Here is a 27,745-nt window from a genome sequence, read left to right on the forward strand (position 1 = left end):
CCTCAGACCCTGCACCTGTCCTAACAAAAGCTGCCAACTCTCAGGGTAAAAAAGACACCATGGCCTCCTTGACATGAGCCCAAAGAAACGGGAACGGCACAAACCTTGGTTAGCCAACGGAGCAGTAGAGAGAGGACGTCCTACGTCCGTGGCAAAGCAACAAGCAAACCTCCAATAAAGGTCAGCCCCATGGCTGGTGACGTGAGAGCTGGGGCGCGGGGCCGAAGCTCACAGTGACCATCGCCAGGGCAAAGGGGGAAGGGAGACTCCACTGCACGCATACGTTCCAGAAAGAGACAGCAGGTGACCACAATAACATTCTTTTTTTAAAAAAGAAAACTGAGCGAATATATACAAAATACTTTCAATCTCTCCTAGGCCAACAGAGCAGCCATCGCAACGTTTCTCCTGCTTCCTGAGCTTTCCTCCCACCGTCTGGAGCCTGCTCCTGGCAGAGCCAGCGTGCCGATGTCTGGGGAACACGTGCCACAGTTCTACATGGCTCCTGTTCTCGTCAGGCGGCTGGACAGTGCCCGAGCCCCCTGGGCAGTCTCTCCCTGAAGACTCCCCACCCTGGCAGGGAGCCGGAAGGGGAGCGCCCTGTCTTCCTGAGCCATCTCTGCCTGCCTCCCAGGATAATACTGTTTCCGTGGGTGGCCCTTGGGGCGGGCCCCATCAGACTTTATGGGCCAGGAGGGTGGTCAGCTTGATCTTGCCGTCCATGGAGGCAGTGAGGCAGGTCCCGCAGTCCACGGCTGTGCTCCAGTCCACGGTGACCACAGGGGCGCGGTGGCCACCCAGGCTCAAACAACTCTCCAGAACCTTCTCCTCCCCGCCCAGCTGCAAGGGGACAGGAGAGATGAGGTTGCATCATCAGGCACTGCTCACAAACACATCCACTTTATCCACTTTCGGTGGCCAAGCTGCCTCGAGCCTGGGGGCTGCCACCCCAAGCTGAGAACATGCCCAGGCACACAGGTCCCCCTTTCCAGAAAGTCTCAGGTTCGTTGCTTGGGCCAGAAAATATCTTCACTTTCCCGACTACAGTTACTCCTTCAGCTGAAGTAGGAAATAAGTCCCTAATATGCTCTGAAAGACACAATTTTCCCTGCCACCTTTAACCTGCTGTGAGCCATGACTCCTGCTCGTGCCCGGTGTTCTCTTCCAGCACCATCTACCGCTCCCAGCTTCGTATCATGTATCTGCCTCTCTGTTTTACATTTGCTTCCCCCAGGGAACACCAGTGGCAGGAGGGCAGGAGGGCAGGGTCTTGGTGATTCTCTGCCGTGCGGCCCGCACACACCCAGAGAGCAGTGCTGGCACCGGAGGCCCTGGGTCAGGGCACAAACACGGCTCTCCTCTGTGCCGCCAGCACCTGCTGGGGCTCATGTGCACAGGTGTGAGGGGTCAGAAGGTGATAAGGAAGGGAAACCAGGAGCAGACTATCAATCCAGCTACATGTAACATCCACGAGCAAGAGAGAGGAAGCATTCAGCCTTCACGGGGTAAACATCTTTAACAATCATGAATTGTTTATAGGTTGTAAAACTGGGACCCGAAGGTCATTATATTCCTTAAGTAATTAGACCCCATTTTTGACATTTTTTAAATGACAGAGGAAAATCTTTCAACCCGTTAATTGGTTATAGAGAAAGTCTGACTGCAAACCATATGAACTGATCAGGACAAATGATAAAGCCTGCACGATCAAAAATAAAATAATATACACACATACACACACAATCATACAGAGAGCAAAGGAGAGCCCACCTGAAACTCAACTAAATCTAAATAATAAAATAAAATTAGGCTTGTAAACAGAAAACTTTTTACAATATCTCCCGATAGCAATTACAAGAAATTATGGAGCTTTATATGAAACCACCACACTGTACACCTTAAACATATACAATTTTTGCCAACTGTACCTCAATAAAACTTTTAAAAGATTTTTAAATGTATATATTTAAATAAATAAGTAAAAATAAAGTGTGGAACTAATTTTTAAGGAGAGGGCAAGAGCCACCCAGATCATCACCATCTGCGGAAAAGAGGAGCCTGGGTGACAGTAAACCCAGGCTTCCCGGTGCCACACTCAAGGTCAACAGTCCAGAAGCCTCGTTACTTGCCACTTCAGCAGCCCGCTTCCCCCTCGCCCCACCGTGTGCCCTTGCCCCCCTCTGCCCTGTGGAGCCCCAAAGCCCACCTTCCTCCACATCCTCCCAACCCCCCCTCCTCCAAAGGCCTCAAATCCACAGACAGCCCGCCTGGCCAGTCCTCCCTGAGGACTCGGCCCCCACCCGGCTTCCTCCCCTGGGGGCCCTCAGCTCTGTACTGTGGTCACTGTCGGTGCTTGCTCTAACTTGAGCGTGAGCCCCAGGAGAGCGGGGTCACACTCTCCGTCTCCTGTGTGCACTGCCCAGGGCCAAGACACGCCCGCAGGCAGCTGCCGTCCAGAGCACCGGCTGCCCGCCGGCTGTGAGCCACGCGAGGCGAGCTCGGGGAGCCCCAGAGAAAGAGCATCCCACTCCATGACTCTACCTGCAGACGAAACACCGCCAGGCAGAGAGCTAACCCTGAGGCTCAGAACTGAATCCACGTGGCAACGCGGAACCAGACCATGTGCTTAGGCCACGACACAAATCCTCATCCCTAGTCTATTTGGTAGCACTAGTAAAACAGGAGAGATTTATAATTTCATTCAATCATACGTCCAAAAACAAGTACATGAACCAGAGAGGCTGTGACATGAGAATTAAAATAAGCAGATAAACTGAGTGGACAGCTTACATCCCGTGTGACAAATCACACCCCCCGGATTTCTGTCCCAGCCATGGATTGTAACGTCCTTGACCCACAGGACCTCCCATAAGCAATAAACCTACACCAGATTAGAGTACCTGGAACAGACCACCTAGGCACCCTCCTGTTTGGGGTACGTCCCCCCAAACCAACCTACAGCCCTTCTCCCTAGCTCTTGAGGTTTCTATAGTTGGTATTATTCCCAAGGAGGGAGGCAGAAAAGGGACAGAGTCTCGTCCAAGGACAGTGACAGGCGAGCAGAGAGGATGGACATGCCACACTCATGCCCACTCCCGCCTGCTCCCTCGAGCCGGCCTGCAGCCGGGAGGCCCAGGCGCTGTCCATCCCGGGTCAAAGCCTTCTCCACAGCCATCGGGGAGGGACAGAGATTGGGACAGAGACAGGGACAGAGGCTCGAACTCAACCGGGCCCAGACCTCCGAGGAGGAACCTCCCTGCCACCACCTGCCAGGTACCTTGTAGATGACGCCCCCTGTGGCAGAGCACGTCAGCATGTAATTCCCCTCCGAGTCAAAAGCGAAGAGTCGGCCCCGGGGGACCTGGACCTGCTTGTAGCCGCTGTAACCCGACAGCACGAAGGGGCCCGTGGCGTCAGCGGGGAGGCCGTACTCGGACACCTTCAGGCCGCTCTTGTGGATGTTCCACTGGATGAACTGCAACCGCAAAGCACAAGCTCAGCATTCTCAGTGGGCCGGCAACAGAGCCCAGGTCCGGGGGGAGGAGAGAGGACAGGCCCCAGGAAAGAGGAGGTGGGTCCACAGGCCCCGGGAAAGGTAGTGAGATGACCACCCAGTCCCGACTCTTCCCAACACAATTTAAGCATTTTCTTAAGGGAAGAAAATCTAGAAAGAGTCAGCCACTTCATGTCAAAGCCTGAACTTTCTCTCTGGCCTGACTCCAGGAAAGGGAAGAGGCAGGCAACAGCCTTCGCCTGGATTCCCATCCCTCAAGCGAGGGCAATGCTCCAGTGATTGTTACTATTACTGTTGTTGTTGTTGTCATTATTATTACTGTCAGGGTTAGAACCCAGCTAGATTCTTCTTAAAAATAGGACAAGTTCCAAATACACTTCCAGTTTCTCAGCAGTGCAATCAATGCAACACGAGCAATGAGGGATAAGCTGAGCTTCACATTTTGTAGTGCAAACAGCCCTTTAGCCCACCCAAGGGACAGGCTACCTGGGTGTGACCACCGCTTAACCGAGAATCCTACTCAAATAAATAGGAAGTAGGGCTTTGATTTAAAAATCCCCTCTCATACTTTTCAAATGAAGAATTCATTTTGTAATTACTGTCTTCATTGGATAATACAAGCGGATAGTATACAATCCAAAAGATATAGGAGGGTACACATGAAAAGCTAGTTTTTCTCCCAGCTCTGCCTGCCCCAGCTCCCTTTCCAAGCATCCTAACGAATCTTTCCAGGGAGAATCTAAAGGGGGCACTTAATTTTTACTTTTTTTCCCCAGCTTCCTTTTTACATTTCTTGACTGTTTGGGCGAAACTGTCTGCAGCCCCCAGCCCTGGCAAGCTCTACATATCCATGCTGTGACCACCCAATGACCAAGCTCACTGAAGTACATCCTGGCGCCCCTGGGAGCCCACTGAGTCAGGTGGGTCAGTGAGATGAGTCCTTTTGGCTACAACCAGGAGGAAGGATGTAGGTCTCCCCCTTTCATAAGAATAGTCAACTCCCACTGAACTCATTTAAACCTCACAAAGACCCTGTGAGACTGGTTACTATTTTCATCTCTGTTTTACAGATGACAAAACGGAGGCAGAGGCCCAAGGTCGCAGAGCTAGTAAAAAGTACAGTCGGGACTGGAACCCAGCCCGTCATGCTACTCTGGTGCTCTCTAGAATCTCAGAGGCCTAAGCCAGAGGAAGGGAGCTTCCTGACCCAATCCCGCTCCCACCTACCTTCCCGTCCTCGCCGATGCTGTACACAGTGTTCTCATCGTAGCTGAACTCCACAGAGCAGACCTCCCCGCAGTGGGCCTTCCAGCTCATAGCGCACTCATGTTGCTGCATATCTGAGGCAATGAGACGCCACTAGGATTCCCGCTCAGGCCCTGGGGAGACATCTGCCCACAGCAGGAGGTACCTCCCACCCTCCCTCTGCCCCATGGGTGGCAGAGGGCCTCCCAGACCCGACAGGAGTCACAGAGCTGACCCCTGGTGAAGAGTGGGCACTGGGTGCTTCATTTTACCAGTTCTCTCCTCCACTGCGCCTAGTCTTCCGCTAACCAATCTTAAATGGAAGCTTCTTTCACTGGGTCAAAAGTCAGGTTCAGGAATCCCTGGGTGGAGCCTGAGCTCATCTGGGGAGCCCATAAGTCTAGGAGGACACGTAAGTCCTTCCTGGGAGGGCGCTGTAACTTCCCACCAGGGAGCCCTGGAGATCGGTTAAAGATACAGTCCCCAGGGCCTTCCCAGACCCTCTGACTCTGGTCTCCTGGAACAGGCCTGGCGAGAGGAGCTTTAAACAGCAAGCCAGTGACTCTGACGCACACCGTTCTACTGCTCTCACGGGGACAATGAAGTGGTCACACCAAGAGGACAGGACGGCATTACTCTCTCGTGTCCTCTTGGATCTCACTCGGGCCATGAGGACTCAGATCCAGCAGCTCAGGACTGGAGGACTGCTAAGCTCCACGCCGCCTCCCCATGTCCACGGACACGGCCCACGTGCAAGGTAATTAGGGGGTCCTGAAAACAGCAGACTCTGACCAAAGTTAAGTTCTATTACAAGCATCTTGAACTGGGGTTTTGCAATAGCCTCTAGTCCAGCTGGCAAAAATCCAACTCTCTTCCCTGGGGCATTTGAGGAGGGGACCTGGATGGCCGGGAGCACGCTTGCCTACCGAACAGCCGGATGACACCATCAGCTGCTCCCGTGACCAACAGGTTCCCATTGTGATTGAAGGCTGTGCAGTTGATGGCAGTGGGCTCCGGATCCAGGGAGAACTGGAGCTAGAAAAAGGACAAACTAAATTTTAAAATGTAAGATGGTAATAAACCAAATTTCAAGACAGGTTCTGTTTGAAAGGGGGAAGGAGACCAAGATTGAGGAAGGGCACACCAGGGCATAAAAAGTGTCGGTAATGTCCCACTTTTAAACCGTGATGGTAGGTAGGTGCTCATTTCACGGTTCTTCTTATTATTCCGTACACCTATGATTTCAATGTTCTCTTCTATGTATTCAATATTTAACGAAAAGTTGAAAAATAACAAGTGAACATAAAATTACAAATCACGACAAGTTCTTAGCACAAACTAACAAGATTAAAAAGGACCTAACCAGACTGGGTGGGTATAAAGGGGAGCATCTACGAGATGCTGGAGGACAGATGTCAGCCGGATGGAGTGGGGTAGGAACACTCTCGAGAGGGGACAGCATGCACAGAGGGCGTGTGGCTGCAGGATGAGGAGGACAGGAGGCACCAGGAGGTTGGAGCAGCAGGGAGGGCCAGGCCAGGCACGGCTCCAGGGGGTGTGGATGGGAAACCCGGAGGAGCGGGAAGGGGCAGGACCTGCCTCCATGTCTGCCCATCCCCCAGGCGCAGTGTGGCAGGCGGGCGCCATGGGGGGCGCTGTCCAGCAGCTGTCCAGCTGAGGGGTGCTAGCGGGCATGTCCCCGGAAATGGAGAGGAGTGTTCAGACTGGAAACAGGTTTTGGAGGTGGAACTGACAATGTCTGCTCCTGGACTGACTTCAGGGTGAGGGAGAAGGCTGGCTCCAGAAAGACACCTGGTTTCTCAGTGGGACGCATCTGCCAGGACGAGGGAGCTAGAGAGCAAGAACTGACGTGGCAGGGTGGCCCTGACTGGCTGGAGAGACCTGCGAGGCTTCCAACTGGGAAGAGGAAGGCACAGAGAGGCACAAACGGAACACTCGGGACCTGGCCACCAACAAGACAGGGACGCTTCAAGTGTCCGGTACCAGCAGGAAACACGCTGCTGCAGGTAAGGGCCTGACCGCAATGATTCTCCCAAGAAACACCACTGCCTTTTAAACAGGTTAGTGTAAACAGCACTGAAGCTCTCGGGATTCAGGATCATAGCTGTAAGCATCTGCTCCTGTTCTGGGTGGGAAGGCATCCTCCGCGCTGGGGAAGGTGAGTCACAGGCCCTGTGAGCAAGCTTTCTCAAGACTGTCATTTCTTAAGAACACGCATGTGTCCTCACTGCTTCTAGCTGCTGCTGCAATTTTTATGCAATTGTAAGTTAAGAGGCAGTCAGAAGGGGACTCTAGTTGTCTCCTGAAAAACAGACCACTTGAATGCGTAATAGTAAGTGAAAGAGGCCAATGTGAAAAGGCTGTCTGACTCCAACCATATGATATTCTGGAAAAAGCAAAACTATGGAGACAGTGTAAAGATCCACGGCTGCCAGGGGCTGGGGGCAGGGGAGACTACATGAAGCACAGGGCGATTTCAGGGCAGTAGAAACACCCTCTGCGACACTGTCATGGTGGCTACGTGTCATTACACATCTGTCCCAACCCTTAGAACGTACACCACTAAGACTGAACCCTGATATAACCATGGACTTTGGGTGATTATGATGGTCAGTGTAGGTGCATCAGCTATAACAAATGTGCCCCTCTGGTAGGGGATGCTGACAGCAGGAGAGGCTGTGCGTGTGTGTGGGCAGAGGGTATATGGGGGAATCTCTGAAACTTCCTCTCAATTCTACTGTGAGCCTAAAACTGCTCCAATGAAAGAAAAAAAAATTGGGGCTTCCCTGGCGGCGCAGTGGTTGAGAGTCCGCCTGCCGATGCAGGGGACACGGGTTCATGCCCCGGTCCGGGAGGATCCCACATGCCGCGGAGCGGCTGGGCCCGTGAGCCATGGCCGCTGAGCCTGCGCGTCCGGAGCCTGTGCTCCGCAACGGGAGAAGCCACAACAGTGAGAGGCCCGCGTACCGCAAAAAAAAAAAAAAAAAAAAACTTTAAATATTAAAAAAAATTAAATTAAAAGATTTTAAATAAGCCAAAAGGGCCCGATAAGAGGCTGCGTGTGAATGCTAAATTTGTGGCGTGATGCGGAATGACTCCAGTTGCTGGCAAGCTGCCCCACTGGAGTATTACTATTTTTCAACGCTTAAATGTTGAAACTTCCTCACAAATCAAAATCCTGACGAGCCCAAATCAAAGAGGGAAGAGACCTCAGAAACAGCGGGCAGCCGCACAGGCTGTGTGCCTGCCCGGGAGTGTGACCAACCCCAGGGAGACCACGGGGCAGGCCCGCACCTGCTGCTTCATGGTTTTCGTGTCCCACAGCAGCAGCTTGCCAGGAACCTGGTTAGTGCCCTTGCTGCCGATGTCTGGTGCGGACAAGTCCACCTGGGCAGCAAGGCTCGGAGCTGCAGCTGAACAGACGAAAGAGGCCCCGCTGGGGCTACACGCGAGAGACAGAATCCTGCAACACACGTGGGGCCGGCTCAGTGCTCCGCCCGTCCACAGAGGGAGGGGGAGCGGGGCTCGGGGGCACGGAGGCTTGGCCAAGGCCAAGGTAGGCCCGCCGAGCACAGCAGTTGAGGGAGCGTCCTCCAGCGCACCTGGGCATATCATCGTTGATGCTGATTTCACAGAGGTTCTTCTTGGCTTCCGTGTCATAGAGGCGCACCGTCCCCACACCGCTGCCCAGCAGGAGCTGGAAGGAGAAAGGGCGGGAGATGCAAAGGACAGCTCTGGGTCAGGCCCGCTCAGGGAGGCCCACTGGGGAGCCAGGCCCACCCCTGTGCAGCGGGCCAGGTTGCGGGGTGAGGCCTGCCTCCACTTCTCCAGCTAGTTCAGGGAAAAAACCCGGCTACAAAGGACCTCATTTAAAATTTAAAGACGTCACAGGTGACCTTGAACAGAAGCAAAACCACAAGAGGAATGAGTGGAATAGAAGCTCTATTGCTACCTCAGGTAGACCTGGAAATGAGACCCTCTGCCCAACCCGCCCCCCCCCCCCCGCCCCCATCTTCCAGTTTAAATTCCAGCTGTTCCAGTCCTGCCCTCTGGCTCCGGATCCACCACCACCTCCCTGGGCAGTGGCCCCAGCTGGTCACTGGGCTGGGTGACAGCCCCATTTGTGTATCCTGGGGACAGCTCTGGCTCTGGGCCTACAAAGGCCTCCAGAAAAAACAGAGGAGGCTATCCTTGTGATTTATTTGGTGAAAACTTCAAAGACAGTAACAAGGACCGCCAGAAGAAAGCACCAGAAGCAGATCTGAGGGTGTCCCCCAGGAATATTCCCTGGAATATGGCCTCAGCATTCACCTAGCAAACTGACTCTGGTACAGGGCAAGCCCCGAGATCCCAGTGCCCTAAGGATAATTCCTGCAGTTGTCAAAAATTATTTAAAAACAAGGTCTGGGCTTCCCTGGTGGCGCAGTGGTTGAGAGCCCACCTGCCGATGCAGGGGACACGGGTTCGTGCCCCAGTCTGGGAAGATCCCACATGCCGCGAAGTGGCTGGGCCCGTAAGCCATGGCCGCTGAGCCTGCGCATCCGGAGCCTGTGCTCCGCAACGGGAGAGGCCACAACAGTGAGAGGCCCGCGTACCGCAAAAAATAATAAAAATGAAAAAAATACAAAAACAAGGTCTGCTCCTTGGGCTGCTGAGTATGATCCCCTCCAAAATGGAATACGGTGAAAAAAAAAAACACACTATCAATCAACTTTATCTCCTTAACTACAAATGCTATGTCAAATACGCTAACCACTGTGGGAACCCCAGGACAGGACACACCCCCTCCGGCCTGGCCAGGGAGGGGTCTCAGCAGGAGGGGGCGCAGCTGAGATTGCTCGTGGTGCGCTGTCAGAAATGTGCAGGGATGGCAGGAACTGGTGGGGGAGAACAGGCAGGGAGCCGGTCTCTCTGCAGGAAGATGAAAAGCAAGCCAGACCACCCCACGCAGGAAGAAGGCCTCTGCCATCGGACAGGGTCCCACTGCAGCCTAATTCCAATTCCTGTTAATCCAGTAACCTCCAGATAGGAGCCTGCTGGGACAGTCCTGAATGTGTGGTCCCTGCCTTCCCAGTGAGAGAGAGAAGGGAGGCGCTCGTCTTGGAGGCCCCAACCAGGCCTGTGGTGCTGGAGCCACTGGGGAGGGCCCTGGAGGGTTCTTCACTTAGACCACAGGTCCAGCAACAAGCAAGACCACTCACCAGCCTGTCCCGCTTGGTGGCCCACTCTAAAGAGAGCAGCGGCGACTTGGAAATGGAGGATGCCTTGGTCTGCATGATGGGGTTGAAGGACCACACTTTGATGACCCCATCTATGTCTAAGCTGGCGACCCTCCTCCCCGAGCAGTCCACTCTAAGATGAGAGAAAGGGGGACGCTGTTAGCACCCTTGCCTTAGTCCGCCGTCCTCTTCAGCGCACCCATAGGATTGCTTTTCTGATTCTCCTGCTGAGAGTCAAATGCCCACACTCCAAGGACGGGCGTGAACTACTTCTAGAAATATTCATTTGTTCGTCTGTCTGAGAACTACTTACAAAGCGTTTATTCAATACCATGTGCTGAGCCCTGTGGGCAAGATGCACACGGCCCCGCCCTCGGCACTCGTGTGGCCTCTAGAGACTGAGAGCCTCCTGCATCACGGCTCCAGAGCCCATCACGTCCATCAGAGCAAGGGATCACCTACCCTCTGGGTGTTACACCCCAGGATCAGGAGTGAAGAGGCTGACCCGGCCAACAGCAGCTCTCGGCAGGACCCCAATGGCAGCTGTCCAGCCCTCCTCTGACAGTTCAGGGGTGACCACGGTCCCTCCGGGCCATCCCACCCTCCGCATCTCTGTTACCTCTCATCATCCTGCTTGCCACACCTTCACACGCACAGCCTGAAAACCGAGGCTTCCCGGGGAGCCCAAACCCCACGCCATCAGCCTTTCCCCCAGAGGGCCCTGGCCCCGGCCGGCCCGACACCCACCTGCAGTGCATGATGGAGGAATGGTGCTCTGCGTACTCTTCCTGCCCCAGCACGATGAACGGCTGCTCGGGCCGGACCCCCCCACCCTCAGGGCCTGCGGCGGGAGCCCGCGCCAGGGTCTCCAGCACCTCCACGTGGAGCTCCGGGCAGGGCTCTGCCTCTGGGCCACCAGCTTCGGGCTTCTTCTCTGCACACTGCACCAAGCAAAGGGGGCACAAGTCAGCTGTGAGGGGTCTGCACCGAGCCCAGCCATTCCCCACGTCTGGGGACACACTGCGAGATGTCTGGGACGCAGGCCACAGCCCTCGGGGGAGGATCCTGGTGGTCTCAGGGTCTAAAAGAAAGAGCTCTGAACTACAAGAGCCTGCTCTGCTGGCAGCCCCTTCCTAGAGGCCCTGCTCCTCTCACAGGCCCTGTGGAGGGAGTGTGGGCCACAGGCTCCCGGCCACAGCTGACGAGACTCGGGACACGCACCACCTTGACAGACCAGGCCAATGATAACAAGAATCAGTGAGTGAGTGAGTGCCTACTGCATTCCAGGCACTACGTGAGTATGATTGATTGCCTCACTTAATGCTCCCCCCAAACATTTCTGATCCTACTATTAACCCCACTTTACAACTCTGGAAAGTAAGACTGAAAGCAAAAGTTAAATAACTTGCCTAAGATCAAGAGCTGGCCCGGGGTAGGATGCTGATGTGAAGTCGGGTCAGCCAGAGGCAAGCGTGGCCCCTCGCCAGTGCGCTGCCATATCAACCAGCACCTCCTCCTGGGAGAGGGGTACTGAGAGACTGGGGCGACGGGCCAGGCACAGAGATAGACCCGAGCACAGCAGCAGAGCCAGAGCCAGGCGGGGCACCAAATGGCACCCGACACACCCTGCCACCCGGGAGGGCGGCAGCCGCCCGTCTCTGCCTCCCTGGGACAGCAAGTGTTGGCCATCACGATTACTATCTGCTCACCCAGACGTAACCCAGGCCAGGGTGCACCAGCCAGGGTACTCTCTACCACCCACATGGTTCCTGAGGCTCCTCTAAGCACTCCTTGGGGTCCCAGAAAGAGCAGTTCTACAGCAAAAATGGAATGGAATGGGATGGGATGGGATGGGGTGGGGTGGGGTGGGGTGGGGTGGGGTGGGGTGGGGTGGGATGGGATGGGATGGGAGGGGAGGGGAGGGGAGGGGAGGGCGTGGGGTGGGGTGGGGTGGGGTGGGGTGGGGTGGGGTGGGGTGGGGTGGGATGGGATGGGATGGGATGGGATGGGATGGGATGGGATGGGATGGGATGGGATGGGATGGGATGGGATGGAATAGAATGGAATAGAATGGAATAGAATGGAATAGAATGGAATAGAATAGAATAAACAGAGAAACAGAGACCTCCGAGCTCAGAGAGGTACCTTACGGGAGTGGCTGAGCTCAGGTGCGCCTCTAATCCTACAGCACAGAAGGATTTGAGATCTGAGCCGTAAGGGTCTACGCTATCGAACCAGAACCAGCACAGGGCTGCTAACGCCAAAAAATGCCTTTAAAACAGGCAAGTAGCCTCAATTAGGAGATAAATGGTCAACAAGGTGACTTAGGCAGTAAATCCCTTTTGCCTTCAATCCAGAGTATTTGACCGAAACAGAAGCAGCTTATACCACCAGGAAGAGCAGACCCCAACCCATATCCACTAGGGAGAGGAGTCCCTGAGCTCGCGCGGCAAGGGCCCTGGGCCGCAGCGCGACGCGGCGTGGACACGTGGCCCTCGGGGCAGCGGCTCCAGCAGGGAGTGCAGGAGAAAGTGATCCTGTGATTGAGCAAGTCTGGGAGATGCTGGGTTAAACCAAGGGAAACAGGTCTCTCTCCCACCGACTCTGAGCGCCCGTGACAATGCTAACACGCACGCTTAACCTAAGGGAAGGACAGAGCACGCAAGGGGTCCAAAACCAATTATTCACAGAGCGCATCTTCCGGGAACATTTTCAGAGGCCAGCATCTTAAGGCCCCTGTTTAGGGAAACACTCCATCGGGAAGAGGGATCCCTGGAGAGCCCGGTGGTTTTGGAACAAAACCACCAAAGTGCAAGCAATTAAACCCAGTTAGGCAAAACCACACTCTACACAGCAGAAGAAATCAAGAGAGGTAAGAGCAGGCCCTACGAGGCCCCCCCCATTTTCCATGGCCCTCCACCATGTGGCCGCGTGGTGTCCCTGCAGGCGGTCGTGAGACGCCAAGGCCAAGCCATACCTGCAGAGTCATGGAGAAGAGCTCCTTCCGTTCCTTGCCATGGTCCTGCAGGCGCCGCTGGCGGTGCTGTGACCAGCTGGACTCCCCAGTGGCCAGCCCGCTGAAGAGGCTCTTCCCGTCCTTGGGCGCACATGCTGGCTCCCTACCCTTGGTGCTCTGGAGGACGAGACACCAGGCTGTGAAAAGTCTCTTCCTACCTGGGCCCAGGCCATGACACCTGGGCCAGGAGGGGAGCAGGGGCCAAGGAGTGGACTCTCCCCTTACTCCTGGGCAAGGTTCCTCCCTGGCCATGCTGAGAAGTAGTTAAAATGTTACTATGTCAGCCCATGAGCAAAGTCAAGGGCAAAACATAAGCAGGCTGGACCTCCTCCTTTGTGTTCCCCACTCCCCCATCCTGAGAGGACAGGTCCCCAGCACTTCTCCACCTGCCACACCTATCACCTGGAATACATATATATCTCCTTGATCTAACTGGAACTGTTAGCTTTATTTAGCTTAGCACTTACTAAGTGACAATTATGAGGCAGATCAGGCCCTACGCTGGGTGTTACAAAGATTTACAAGCAATTATATGTTTGGGCAATACAGCAAAAAAAATTATGCAAAATAAAATCACCCCTCTGGAGGGAAAAAGGAACACAGTACCCTCTTGTTTTGGGCCAAGTGCATGACTAAACCAGCCAATGTTAACAAATATTGAGGTATTTGGAAATGATTACTAGGCAACCAGAAAGTCTTAATAGAAATTGTTGGAAACTCAAGGCCTTTTGAGCAAGATAAATTGGACAAGAGAGAAATTGGCATCTTCTGGCTCCTTTTCATAGCAAGAGAGAGAAAGTCAACCAAGGTTACAGCAAATGAACTCAGTAATTCCCACTCCTATAGAGACTGAAGATTCCTAATCTAGAGCTTTATAAAAAGGAGCTGCCACCTCATCACCTTTCCAAATTATCTGGCTGGTTTCTTTTATTCCACCCTTATTGCCACAAATTGTGATGGTCACACTCCTACCCCCCCAACACACACCTTTTTTTTTTTTTTTTTTTTTACACTCTTAGCAAAGGGATAGGATGCAAACAGCCGCTCTGGTTTGAGACCAACCTCCTCACAAATCATTTGTACACAAGTCCTAAGTAAAGAGAATAAACTCAACCAAAGTCTATTTGTGGGCTTCTAGTTCTTCTACTGGTTATTTTTTATGTTAACACTAAACAACTTAAAATGATTAACGTATGTTCCTTGGGACCCCGGAGTCATGTGAACAGTTAAGAAAGGAAATTTTAAAGGCTATTAGTTTACCTGGAGCCTAACTGTGGCTGACCTACACAGGATTGGTTATTTTTGGTTTTCTGACTGAGGCGACCTCCATTGGTATCTACTTGTGCTTGTAACAGATGTTTTCTCTAGAGAGAGTATTTGATTCTCTGAATTCGGACTTATTTTGGGAAAAGTAAAGATCTTAGTTAAGATTTTTTTTAAAAAACCTAAGAAGAAAACCAACAACAATAATAACACCAAGACATACTACTCATTGAGCATTTATCATACGCAAGGTGCCATGCTAGGAACCTTACAAACATTCCCTTAAAGATGAGGCATTATTTTAACAGGGGGAGCCGATGTTTAGAGAGGTTAAGTTACTCGTTTAACACAGGGAGAACTTGACAGAACCGGAATTTACATCCAGATCTGACAGTGGCCCCAAACTCTGAGAAACCTGAAGAAAGAAAAACCATGATGGGAGCACATGGAAGAAAGTGACACTGAAGAGAAAAGATAAGAAGAAATGTCATAATCCTGGAGCAAAATAACAACCAAGATAAGGTCCTTCTCTCAGTGCTTCCAGCCATTCTTGAGAAGTATCCCGTGGTCCACAGAACACTGAATAGGTCCCACAGTTTTAGAAAGTGGAAGATGACCCCTGTTACCTTCCCAAAAGTAAGAGGTGGTCCTGAGGTAACCATGGTCCCTCACACAGTCCCGGGGTGGGTAGTGGAGTCGGGGGTGGTTGACTCCCTAGGAGGAGATCCAAGGATGCCAACCTTCATTACACAAATCTATTAATTCCTCCCTATATCTACTGATCCAGAGGGCAAACTGCTCAGACTAAAGAATTCCACGGGGGAGGCTATACTTATATCAGACAAAATAGACTTTAAGCCAAAGACTGTAATAAGAGACAAAGAAGGCCATTATATAATGATAAAGGGGTCACTCCAACAAAAGGATATAACATTTGTCAGGCTTCCCTGGTGGCGCAGTGGTTGAGGGCCCGCCTGCCGATGCAGCGGACACGGGTTCATGCCCCGGTCCGGGAAGATCCCACGTGCCGCGGAGAGGCTGGGCCTGTGAGCCACGGCCGCTGAGCCTGCACGTCTGGAGCCTGTGCTCCACAACGGGAAAGGCCACAACAGTGAGAGGCCCGTGTACCGCAAAAAAAAAAAAAAAAAAAAAAAGGATATAACATCTGTAAATATTTATGTACCTGACATCAGAGCACCTCAATATATAAAGCAAATATTAACTGACCTGAAGGGAGAAATAGGCAGTAGAAAATAATAGTAGAGAACTTCAATACCCTACTTTCACCAGTGGATAGATCACTCAGACAGAAAATCACTAGGGACACACTGCACTTTAGACCAGATGGACTTAATAGACATTTACAGAACATTCCATCCTCAAGCACACATGGAACATTCTCCAGGATAGATTATATGTTAGGCCACAAAACAAGTCTTAATAAATTTAAGGAGACTGAAATCATAGCAAGCATCACAATGGATGAATCTAGAAATCAATTACATGAAGAAAACTAAAAAATTCTTAAATATGTGGAGACTGAACAACATGCTCCTGAACCACCAATTGGTCAAAGAAGAAATCAAAAGAGAAATCAAAAAATATCTTGAGACAAGTAAGAATGGAAACACAACATACCAAAACTTTTGCAAAAGCACTTCTAAATGGGAAGTTTGTAATAACGCCTACATTAAGAAGAAAGACCTCAAGTAAACAACCTAACTTTACACCTCAAGGAACTAGGAAAAGAAGAATACATGAAGCCCAAAGTTAGTAGAAGGAAGGAAATAACAATGATCAGAGTGCAAAACAATGAAATAGACTAAAAAGTCAATAGAAATGATCAATGAAACTGAGGGCTGGTTTTCTGAAAGTTAAACAAAATAGACAAAACTTTAGCTTGATTTACCAAGAAAAAAAGAGGACTCAAATAAAATTAGAAATGAAGAATTCCAAAACACGTCTCCAAAAGCTCTAACATTTTGATAGACAAGACAAAAGAAGAACTGACAGCAGAGGCCATGTTTTCTGGACTTCAAAGGTGGCTATGGGAACTCCACAGTTAGCTATAAAAATGGTGCTGAGAGGAGGAGGAGTTTCCAGGGTTGACGGCTGTTTTCCGAAATAGTGGGATCCTGGCAAGCAAGGAAGTCTTGAACAGCCTGGCACAACTATGATTCAGGTTTGACAGATTTATCAGCCTGACCAAGAGATCTTTAAACTGGATATATGAGAAGGAAAAGAACCCATTTAATATTGCATGCATTCCCAAAGAAAGTACACAGACCACAGGGGTATCCCACCTTGGAACCAAAGGCTGGGAAGGCTGCAGAGCAGGCACAGGCACTTGGTGGCACACCTGTCTTTCCTTACTCACCTGCTACACCTGATAAGTGGTGTTTTTTCCTCTTCCAGCACGTGGTTTTAAGGGTGCTCAATTCAATTGGCCCAAACTGATGGAACAGAGAGGCTTAGGATAGACTTCAAATTTCTCTAGCTGACACAAAAGCCACTTGTAACCCTTCCCCAGCAAATACATTACAACATTAAGAAGAACAAAAGCAATGCTTCCCTGTCAAGTCAAGATGGCAAGGAAGTTGTCCAGTTTATCATTAGGTTGGGGGCTGGACAGTACTCCGAAATGAAAATTCACAAAATAAAGACACCCAGAAGACAGGCCCTAGTAACACAGAGATTACAAAATGAAAGACGGGGAAGAGGGCTCCCTTTTCCCCATCCTGCTAAGATCCATGGAAACAGCCCTAAGGGCAGCATTCTTACTGCTGATGTCACGGGAGCTATGAGGTAGTTTGATACTAATAAGAGTTACAAACACAGAAGTCTGTGGTGGCTTTGCTTTCTTTGCATTACAGCCAATTAGAGGTTATCTCTGTAATAACCACAATTCCCCCTCACAGTCCCAAAGGGACTGAGTAGTTATGGAAGGAGTGGAATTATAACTGGAGGGGAGGATGGGGTAAAACTGCAGTGGGGGAGCCTGCTGAGGAGATGCCCACAGGGGCTTCTGTCACAGAGATCCCAGAAGAGCTTAGGAATTGTGGTTTTACAGTTACTTCCATGTGTTTCTAAAATTTTGCCTCCGGATTCATAGTGAAAGCACAGAGAGTGTATCGCCATAACTCTACATCTATAATTTTATGAACTTTTCAGTGATAACAACAACAGTTACAATGACTGATCACAAGTGGGTAAAATGCTGATGTGATTGAAACTTACAATGCTATGTATAAATAATATTTAAAATAGGAAAGCCTCTCATTTTATGTATTGCTAATGTTTTTTATAAATTTTTTTTTAATTTTTTTTTTTTTTTTTTTTGCAGTATGTGGGCGTCTCACTGTTGTAGCCTCTTCCATTGCGGAGCACAGGCTCTGGATGCGCAGGCTCAGCGGCCATGGCTCACGGGCCCAGCCACTCCACGGCATGTGGGATCTTCCCGGACCGGGGCACGAACCCATGTCCCCTGCAACAGCAGGCGGACTCTCAACCACTGCGCCACCAGGGAAGCCCAAATTTATTTTTTATTTATTTATTTTTGGCTGTGTTGGGTCTTCGTTGCTGCGCGCGGGCTTTCTTTAGTTGCGGTGGGCAGGGGCTACTCTTTGTCGCAGTGCATGTGCTTCTCATTGCAGTGGCTTCTCTCGTTGCGGAGTGCAGGCTTCAGCAGTTGTGGCACGCAGGCTCAGTAGATGTGGCTCGAGAGCTCTAGAGCGCAGGCTCAGTAGTTGTGGTGTACAGGTGTAGCTGCTCCGTGGCATGTGGGATCTTCCCGGACCAGGGCTCGAACCCGTGTCCCCTGCATTGGCAGGCGGATTCTCAACCACTGCGCCACCAGAGAAGCCCCTGTATTGCTACTTTAGTAACACAACTCATGTTGTTTTGCTTATTAAGAGTAAAAAAGAAACAAGGCGCTCTGGCATGGCAGTAGTGAGGAAAAGACTACGAGCTTAATATGCACTAACGAAGCCATGTGGCTGATTAAAAAACCAATGTCCTTTTCTATTGCGTTAAAAGCAGTATAGCATTAAAATCACAGGAAGTGATCATACAGCTAACTGCATTTGGTATTGGTAAGAGAGCATCTTGAATTGTAAACTCAAATTTGGCCATCGATTGTAGAGAGGAATTTAAAACTTAGAATGTCCCCCCTAGAAGAAGAGAACCAGAATGGTGAGGGGTCTAGAAATCATGCCACATGGGTAAACAGTTGGGCAGAAAGGAAGGAATGAACATAGTACTTAGCCTGGAAAGGACAGGAAGGGTTGTCCTAACCAGAAGCCTTATTCTCATAGCTCGAAGGCAAAGCTAAGATCAGTGAGTAAAAATCACAGAGGTTTCAACTAACAACTTTCAAACAGGCAAACATCCCACATGTACAAGCAGTGATCTCCCCAGCACAGGAGGCAATCAGTCACAGGACGTGCCCTCTCTCAATAGGAGGGTGGGGCAGGTGACCTTTAAGCTTTCTCCAACTCTAAAATTCTGTGATTTTTCTTGAACCTCAAATATACTAGTTATCTTTAGAACTGAAACATCACTGCTGAGTCAAATATATCAGTAAAAAAACAAGTGACCCAACCACTGGATTTTTCAGATTGCAGACATTTATCAACTCCAGTCAGGAAATGGAAAGAAGGCTGCCTCTGCTCTGTTAACATGCCACACGGTGATCCAAGCTTTGTTTGAATATATTTCAGAGGTAAAGGAAGGCATGTTTTCTGCAAATTACACATTCTTACCTTTGTCTCCTGAACAAGAGCCATACAAAAAATTTCCAATCCCATTTCACCCTCACCATAGGACACCTTAGCACCTGAACACGTAAACATAAGGCCACAGGCTTAAGCCCAAAGACCCTGTCTCCGTATTTTCTTTTAAGTTAATGAAATTGAATTTCATCATTTCACGCACATTTTAAGGGACGTAGCATTCCATACGTCATCTATTACACTTATAAAATCTTGCAGTGAAAGAGATTTGCAAAGCAAACCGTAAAACTTACTCAACCATATTCTACAAAACTGCAGTTCTAATTTTAAGGTTTGAACTTCAAAAAAACAGTCGTAGAATAACCATGACTGATTTTTGATGCCCCAGACCCCCTGGATGCTAAGGTTGCAGTCATTTTGCATTGCTGCCACTTCAGGTCTCAGAACTGACTTAGGTACCCAGGAGGCCAATACCATTCCCAGCTACAACAACTACAACTAAAATGTATCACGTGCTTATAACCTGCCAGGCACTGCATACACCAAGGGCTCTCGTATCAGCTCAAATAACTCTACCCCTAGGGAGTGAATGCTGTTCTCATCATCCCAAGTGAAGTGGGATGAGTTTAAGCAATCTGAGCAAGGATGATAAGCAAGGTACAGTTGCCTGACTCCAAAGCCCATGCTCTTTCTTCCCTGGTGTCCTGCTCAATGTCTGCACTTCAACAACAGTACTAAACCCAAGTGCTGTGCTAAAAGCCCCGACGTCCCAATGGCAGCCTTGGGGCGGACCCCTTTCTCCCCAAGCGGCCCCACGCTGCTGCATCACCTGCACCTGTCCTCAAGCCAAGGGTGGCAGGAGAGGAAGGCAGAGATGATGACAACTTACTGTATCTGCGACTAATAAAAATATATTAAAAGGGAAACGGTCCCTACCAGAGCAATAAGGCGTAACTATGGGTCTGTTGAAGTTTCACTCTGGCCAGCACTTCTGAAAGCAATGAATTCTGACCATCTCTGCTCGGAAAACTCCTCAATTTTGGACATATGCTGGCATAGAAGAAATTCTCTTGCAAGCTTCTATAAAAGTGAAAAATAGCAAAACTGCTTTGCAGAATCAGGAAATAACAACTTGTAAAAGAAATACTACACTGGATTTAGAAGTAACTTTAATTCAGTCTTTATCGACATGCTACTTTATATCACCAAAAATCTAAAAGTCCAGAATTGCTTGAATTCACACTTGAGTCAACAAATCGCAGTCATAAGCGCTCATGAGTTAGAGGACATTTACGAGAAACGGGAAGGGGCCCTTCAGAGCATACTTCCTCTTGTCACCATCCACCCTCCACCTGCAGGTCCTAAGGGAGGGTGGACAAGTCTCCACCTGCCGAGTGGGATGTCGGAGGCCTCCTGGCGAGAGTTAGAAAGGCAGGACTTGCACTAACCTGGCTGCCAAAGGACTCCTTCTTGGCCGAGCTCTGAGCCTGAGGGGGGGCCTGGGCAGGCAACAACCTTGAGGGGCTCTTCTTACTCTGAGGCAGCAGCGAGGACAGGAAGCCCACACGAGGCGACTGGGAGAGGGAAGCGTTCCTCTGACTGCACACCATGGCTCTGGACAAGCAGACACAGCACAAGGTTGTAGCGCTGGAGGGGGAACCTGGGAGAACCCAGAGCACAGACCTCCCAGGCTATGGACGCTGCCAGTGACCAGGGCCTTGGCCAGGTTCGCACGCCTGGGCCTTAAGGCGGCGTGAGGCTTGGTGCTGTTCTCGTATGAAGGGAGCCAGCAGCCTAACTGGCACAATGGTGAAGGCTGCGGCTCTTCTTTGAGGGCCGTGGTAAAGCTCAGAGCAGCGCTGTCTAATAGCCACTGGTCACGTGTGGCACTGAGCACCTGAAATGTCTTTAGTCCAAATGGAGATTGTGCTGGAGGCGTAAAATCCACACTGGGATTCAAGACTGAGCATGAAAAAGAGTGTTAAATATCTCATGAATACTTTGTTTATGAATATGATATTTTGGGAAAGTTGGGCTAAATAAAATATATCATTAAAATATACCATTAAAATTAGCTTGTTTTTCCTTTTTTTAACATAGCCACTAAAAATTTTTCAGTTAGATTTTTGGCTTGCACTTTATTTCCAGCGGAGGGCGCTAGCTCAGGAACTAGAGCAGTTTCATCTGCTGCAGTACTTGGCCACATGCAGGTTTGGAATCTGACTGCCTGGGTTTGCATCCTGACCCACCAGTCGCTAATTCTGTGACCCGTGGTGCCTACGTCTCTTCAACTGCTATTATTCTCATTGCCTGGGTGTTCGGCTGTAACTAGCTGTTTTTTTAAGGTTGCTCAAACACCTCTCTTCCAACCTGCCTACCTTTCCAAACCCTGAGACAAGAGCATGCTTCTACAGAGAAATGTAGCCAACCTGTGGCTGGCAATCGTGTCATCCAAGAGGCGCTCCTTTCAGGGCACAGAAACTTCCCAGGGCTTCACGAAAGCGGCTGTGATTATTAACCCAGGCTGCACACGTCTGGATGTGCAGGCCCCTGGAAGAGGCTGGGAGGTAGGGGACAACTAGAGGACCAGGGGACCTTACTCAGAAAGCTCAGACAAGAACAGTGAGCACCGGGGAGGCTCCCGGCAGTTCCACGTCATGGCCGGGAGGAGGGGAGAGCACAGGGGACAGAGGCGCGGAGTGGGCACAGCACACACTCACAGTTCCGAGTCCCCCAGGCGGTCCATGTTGGAGACATAAGAAGGCAGTCTGTGCTGGACTAAGGCCTCTTCCTCTTCTGGCTGTTGCTCCTCTTTCTTCAGTCGGTGGATTTCAGCTTGCAGTGCAAACAGCTGCGTAGAGGTGGGACGAGTAAGATGGGGATCTCACCCAGCCTTCCCTCCCCTGAGGAAGATTAGTCTCACGTCACATCCGAAACCCAACCACACTGGCTCAAAGGCCGCTCGCCCTCAACCCTGGAGTGCCTCTCTCACTCTCTGCAGACTGGAAAAATGGGTGAAGCTGCGGGTACTTGACTACAGGGAGGTGAGAAAACTAAAAACCGTTAGATATACAAAACCCACTTTTTTTTTTTTTCTTTTTATCATTTGACTCGTTTCTTCCTGAATTCAGTGAGAAAAACAGTTCCACCCGATCCTGCTTTGCTCTTTGGAATCTACAAAATCAGACTTTGGAACTCAAATGGAAAAAAGAAATTTTAAATGAAGGTCAGCATTTTTGACCTTTTGCCTGAAAGAAAATTATACACACACACCCAAACCCAAGAATCTTAAACCCCCAAACCTAAACAGCTTGTAACCTTCCTTCTTCTAAAAAATCCTCCCTTTTCTGAAGATGTGTCAATCTCAAGGTTAGAGAAATGCTCCTCAGGCAAAATGTAAAGGCAAATGTGGGTCCCCTGGAGCTATCATTTTACCAAACTAGAGAAACCTAGTTTAGCTTAGCTGAGAACAATTAAATCATTTCTGGTTTGTAAACAATACAGATGTGGGGACAGGTGGAAAAGGACTAGGGGTGGGAAGCAGACGTATGAAAGCAGGTTAGATGTAAGGTGACATCAATGCATAGTCTTTTTCCTCTTAAAAGTTCACTCCTGTTACTGTGTTGTTCGCACTACGTGACTTACAACATGAACCTCACCTCTGGTTTTCCAAGACTTGTCACATGGCCCCCAAATCCCCAACACTGCCTTTCTGGTGACTCACTTTCATCTGAGATCAGTGCTTTCCTCTACTGAAATCAGCCCTCCATGGCTACGACCTAATTTTACACATGAAAAGCAGAAGTACTTCCCAAGGAGCAAGCATTGTTCGCAACAAACCTTCTGGCGCAGAACTTCATTTTCTTCCTGAACCTGGTTGGTCCGCTGGCACTCTGCATCGAAGTTCAGGATCACGGGAACCGGTGCACCAAGTTAAAGAATAAACCTGCCTCTTAATCAACTTGACTGTGGTGATTATGTCACTATGTGTACGTACCCCGAACCATCAAGTTTTATACCTTAAATATATACAATTCTTAATTGTCAATTATCCTCCAACAAAGCTGGGAAAAATAGCCGATTAAAATAATTCAAATCAAAAAATAAAATTCAAATCAAAAAATATATTCTATCACAAACTCTGCAATAAGATAAAACAATTCAATACAAAAAAAAAAGAAAGAATAAGCCTGCCTGCAAAACGATTAAAAGCCCTTCCCAAACTCTTGACACCACACCAACACCCTTGAACGTGACACAGAGTAAAAACTCAGTGCTGTGGACTCTTCACAGCTTCATGAATAGTCTCTCCCTTGACACCGGGCCTGGCCTGACTTCCTTCAGAGAGACTCACGGACACATGACAACCCGCCTGGCTAGCCCACAGAGAGGACATAAATCCAAACCTGACGCTTTCTCCCAAATGCCAGCAGTAGAGGGCTAGTATCCTGCGGGCTTCACAGCCAGCCTAAGCTTTAGTGACACGGAGCAAAAAGCCAGCCCAGCAGCCAGTGGCTCTGCGGGCACACTGCCCGCTGCTCCACCAGCTGGGCAGAAGGGCTGGCCACTCGCCTTTCCCCTCCGCAGGTTGAGCCTCTCTGGCAGAGGTTCAGACTGAGAAGCAAGCTTTCTGCAGACTGCCACTCTGTGAGCACCCACATTCTAGGTCACGGTGTCAGTCTTGCCTGACCACCTCAAACAGCTTCAGTCCAGAGGAGCACAGAGCAGGCAGGGCCTCAGTACCGGGGAAGCAAACTTCCCTAGAGGGCCCACGGGGTCAAGCCGTAACCACCTCTGGGCTGGGCGCCCCGTTAGTTTTGTCTGAAAGCCCTGGGGATGAAGGGCAGCAGCAGGGGGAGAGAAAAGGCCAACCTGGCAAGGGCGTAATTCACACTCACCACAGCACAAAAGGAAACACTCCCTTCCTACCTCCACCAGAAGACATTCCTCCCAGAGCCAAAAGGAGATGGTGGATGGGCCTCCCCACGTCCAGTTTATCAGTGACTCACCAGACAGCCCCATTCAAACCAGACTCCCTTCTCCTCCCGTGGAATTCCTGCTAGAGAGCAAGAGTGAGCGAGGAGGATGTCCTGGGCTTTCCATGACAAAATGGTAAATACGGTCGGCTGCAAATTATTCACATCCTCTCTCTCTTAAATATCCACCGATATTCTTAAAGCTGCTCTGTCCTCTGACGAGTCAAGGGATCCTAAGGTCATTATAAAGACAGTGACCCAGGCACTAACACAGGGAGGAAGTTCCAGCCCTAGAAGTGTTCTCACCTGCTACCTAATCCCAGCAAAGGCAAGTGAATCCTGAGGGACACAGGGCATGCACAAAGGGTGCTCTCAGGGTTGGCCGGTTTCGCTGCAAAGCAGCTCTGCACTGACCCCTGCCTTTGCTGAGAGAGGCCCTATTTGAGGGCTCCTATCCCCCCACTGCTAGTACAGTCCCCACCCACACATGTCCACCATCCCACAGCAGAGCTGCTAAACAACCGTAATAATGATTACAATTCCCGACCTACGATCTCCGGCCTACTGATCAAAATAACCACAACCTGTCCAGCCCCCTCACGTGACACATGACAGGGATCCTTGGGCATTTTGTAGAAGAAACGATTGCATTAAGAGCAGCCTGGGCCCCCAGCCCCGGGCAGCTGAGAGGATATGCATGCACTGAAACAGGACGCTCAGGAAGTTGTGCAGGGACACGATGAAGGTGTCGGCCCACTGGCGAGAAAAGTAGGTAGCAAAGATGGGGTTGGTGTCTGGGGATGGCAGGAAGGGCAGGACAAACCAATCCTTCCACTCGGCCTGGTTCTGGAGCTCCGTGGCCTGCTTTGCAAAGAACTCCTGAGCCTTGTCACTTCTGTTTGTCTGCCAAGACACAGAGGAGGTAGCAAGGAAGGGGAAGAGACAGAAGTCCACCACCGCACAGCAGACAGCCTCTGAATATTGGCCTGCTGGGTAAGTGGCCAAACGTGATCTATAAACTCTATAAAATCAAAAGAATCATCATCACACTCAAGTTCCTCGTAACTTCAAAGAAGCTGGTTTAAACTAAAGTCCTGAGGGACCTCCCTGGCCATCCAGTGGATAAGATTTCGCCTTCCAATGCAGGGGGTGCAGGTTCCATCCCTGGTCAGGGAGCAAAGATCCCACATGCCTTGGGGCCAAAAAACCAAAACATAAAACAGAAGCAATATTGTAACAAACTCAATAAAGACTTTAAAAATGGTCCACATCAAAAAAATCTTCAAAAAATTAATAAGTAAAATAAAATAAAGTCCTGATGATAAATACCATCCTAAAAATTAATTCCTAGTTGATTTTCAAATAATCTAAGTGATTTACTCCCCCAGGTCAGCCATAATCTTTATTACTCAAACTTTAACCCAGCTACCTATATTCTTCAAAACTCCACCCAGGCTTACGTGCTTAAAACAAGAGGGGAAATAGGAATGAGGAAGACAAGTCCAATCATCTACAGATGAGGAGAAAAAAAGTAGGAAAACAGTCAAAAATAATTTGCACTGTGACTGTTTCACCCTCTCCCAGGAGTAACAGAGAGAGCTGTCCCTAGGCGTTAAAAGAAAATCTATCTCTGGATCAAAGAACTCTCTCCACCAAGAAATCCCTAAACCAAAAGCACCTGGATTGTGTAGACGAGATAAAAGCGGAACAGGCTGGTTTTCAGCTTGTTGATGGTGGGTCTATACATATCCTCCAAACGGCTGAAGAGCCGACGTTCCAGGTAGTTCCAATAATCCCGAAGGGCAGCCAAGTCATACACCTGCATTAACTGCTGCAGCTGGTCCACAATCTTGTCCACCTGATGAGAGAAAGATGAGATGGAGAAGGCATTGAAGGACAGAAGGGAATTCTCTCCTCGTTCCACAGAGTTAATACAGCTTTTTCCTCTTGCTGTGGCTTCTGGATGTTAAATTTTTTTTTCTTTAAGTTATCAATCTATAAAACTTTCAAAACTCAGTAACGTAATAGCTTTTAGGTTTTTTCCTGATGTAGGTATGTGTTTTGACCCTCTACCAAGCATGGAAATTGCAGGTGTAAAAGCACCCTGGCCCAGGAAGGAGGAGATCTGGGTCCAGGGCCTGGATCTGCCTCTGACTTACTCAGCCACCTTGGCAATGTCACTTCAACTCTCTGGTCTCAGTTCCTAAGCAAAAACGACAGAGTGAGACAATCTCCATGCCCCTCCTCCTAACTCCTCCATTCCAGGATTCCAAGGCTCGTGGTGAGATGTACTGTCTCCTTCAAGTCCTCAAAGTACTACCCAAGTCCTGGCAGTTGCTCAGAGTGTCAGCCAAAGGAGTCACCTCCTTGTGAGGAGCAATCATACCAGAGTACACAAGAAGGAAAGGCTTTTGAATATTGATACCATTCCAACACACCCATTTTACAGATCAGGAACACTGAGGCTCGGACAGCTGAAATGATTTGCTTTTGCCACCACCAAGTAGCCACTAACTTCGGCAAGACAAGAACCCAGGTCTCCTAACTCCCCTCCAGTGTTCTTGCTGCTAGCTCACTGCCTCTCTCAATTCACCTGCCAACACCAACTGAAGCCAGCAAATACACACACAAATCACACACATATAAATTCCAAGAACTTCTCAACAGAAAATCATGTCTGAGCAGGGAAAGTATGTTTTCAAATGCACAAGGTCTTCCTCAATCGTGAAGCAAAACTGCCAATGAGTCACTGATAAAGCCGTTTCAAACAGATACTTGAACCCAGCTAACATGTTGGGCTGCTGACCCCTTTGTTCCCAATGCCACTGGAAGCCAACTTCAGAATACTTCTGCTGCCAAAACCCCAAACATCTACCCCACGTTAGCTCCTAAAACCTCATCGCCATCCTGACCAATGACTGGCCAGCACCTGCTGAGAGGCTGGGGGTGGAGAAGGGAGCCCCGGACCAGGAGTCTGGGCACCTGGGCTCCAGCCTCGGCGATGCTCCTAACTCGCTGGGTAACTTCAGGCAAGTCACGTCCTCTCTCAGGGCCTCAGTTCCGCATCTGTCAAGCGACTGTCGCACGCGCTGATGTCGACGGCCCCCCTGGCGCGGTGACAGCGCCGCTCCCGCCCCGGAAGGCAGTGCTGGGGGAGAGCCAGCTCCGGGCTCCCCCGGGGCCGCCTCTGCCCGCGCCGCGCCCGCCGGCCCCTCACCCGGAACCCCTTCTCCTTGTCCGCCTTGATCTCGGCGTCCAGCTGCCGCAGCGTGTGCGTGAAGCCGCGGAAGAGCAGGTACTCGCGGACCAGCTCGTCTGTGCGCTCCACTGCCTCCGCCATCTCTGCGCCAGCGCCGTGAGGGACCGCGGCGGCCCAGGCAGGGAGGGGCGGGGCCTAGGCCGCGCGGGGCGGGGCCTAGGCCGCGCGGGGCGGGGCCGGGCGCGGTCGCCGATCACGTCACGCCGCGGCCGGCCTACCAGTCCGCACGCACCGCTCGCCGCGCGTCTGTGGACCCGCCCCGGCCCCGCCCCGCGACACCATCACCCAGCTCCAAGAGCGAATGAAAGAAGCACTGCCCGCCGGGGTTTTCTGGCAGCGCTGGCAGCGGCTTTGTCATCTGAGTTATTGAAAGTGGCGGCTGCCGTCCAAGTCAAGTAGGGCTGGACCTTGGAGATTATCCCAGATCGTCACGAGGCGGGCGAGGGGCTGAGGTGACCTGCTCGTTGGCATTACCTCGCGGAATCCTCTGTGATCTGCCTGC

General features: G+C 50.6%; 1 protein-coding gene across 1 annotated transcript; it reads right to left on the reverse strand.

Annotated features, from left to right (window-relative positions):
- Positions 1-304: 304 nt before the first annotated feature.
- Positions 305-27,324, reverse strand: WDR91 (WD repeat domain 91). The gene is made up of 15 exons (XM_065883693.1): positions 27,202-27,324; positions 25,663-25,842; positions 24,680-24,887; positions 22,849-22,931; positions 21,729-21,859; positions 20,457-20,622; positions 12,977-13,132; positions 10,747-10,940; positions 9,982-10,132; positions 8,383-8,477; positions 8,075-8,243; positions 5,686-5,794; positions 4,742-4,854; positions 3,278-3,475; positions 305-840 (listed from the first exon to the last, which is right to left on the reverse strand). The coding sequence occupies exons 1-15, from the start codon at positions 27,322-27,324 to the stop codon at positions 676-678; spliced, it is 2,241 nt and encodes a 746-aa protein (XP_065739765.1). The 3' UTR covers positions 305-675.
- Between the last annotated feature and the right edge of the window lie 421 nt (positions 27,325-27,745).

Source organism: Phocoena phocoena, chromosome 9 (assembly GCF_963924675.1).
Source record: "Phocoena phocoena chromosome 9, mPhoPho1.1, whole genome shotgun sequence".
Lineage (NCBI taxonomy): Eukaryota > Metazoa > Chordata > Mammalia > Artiodactyla > Phocoenidae > Phocoena > Phocoena phocoena.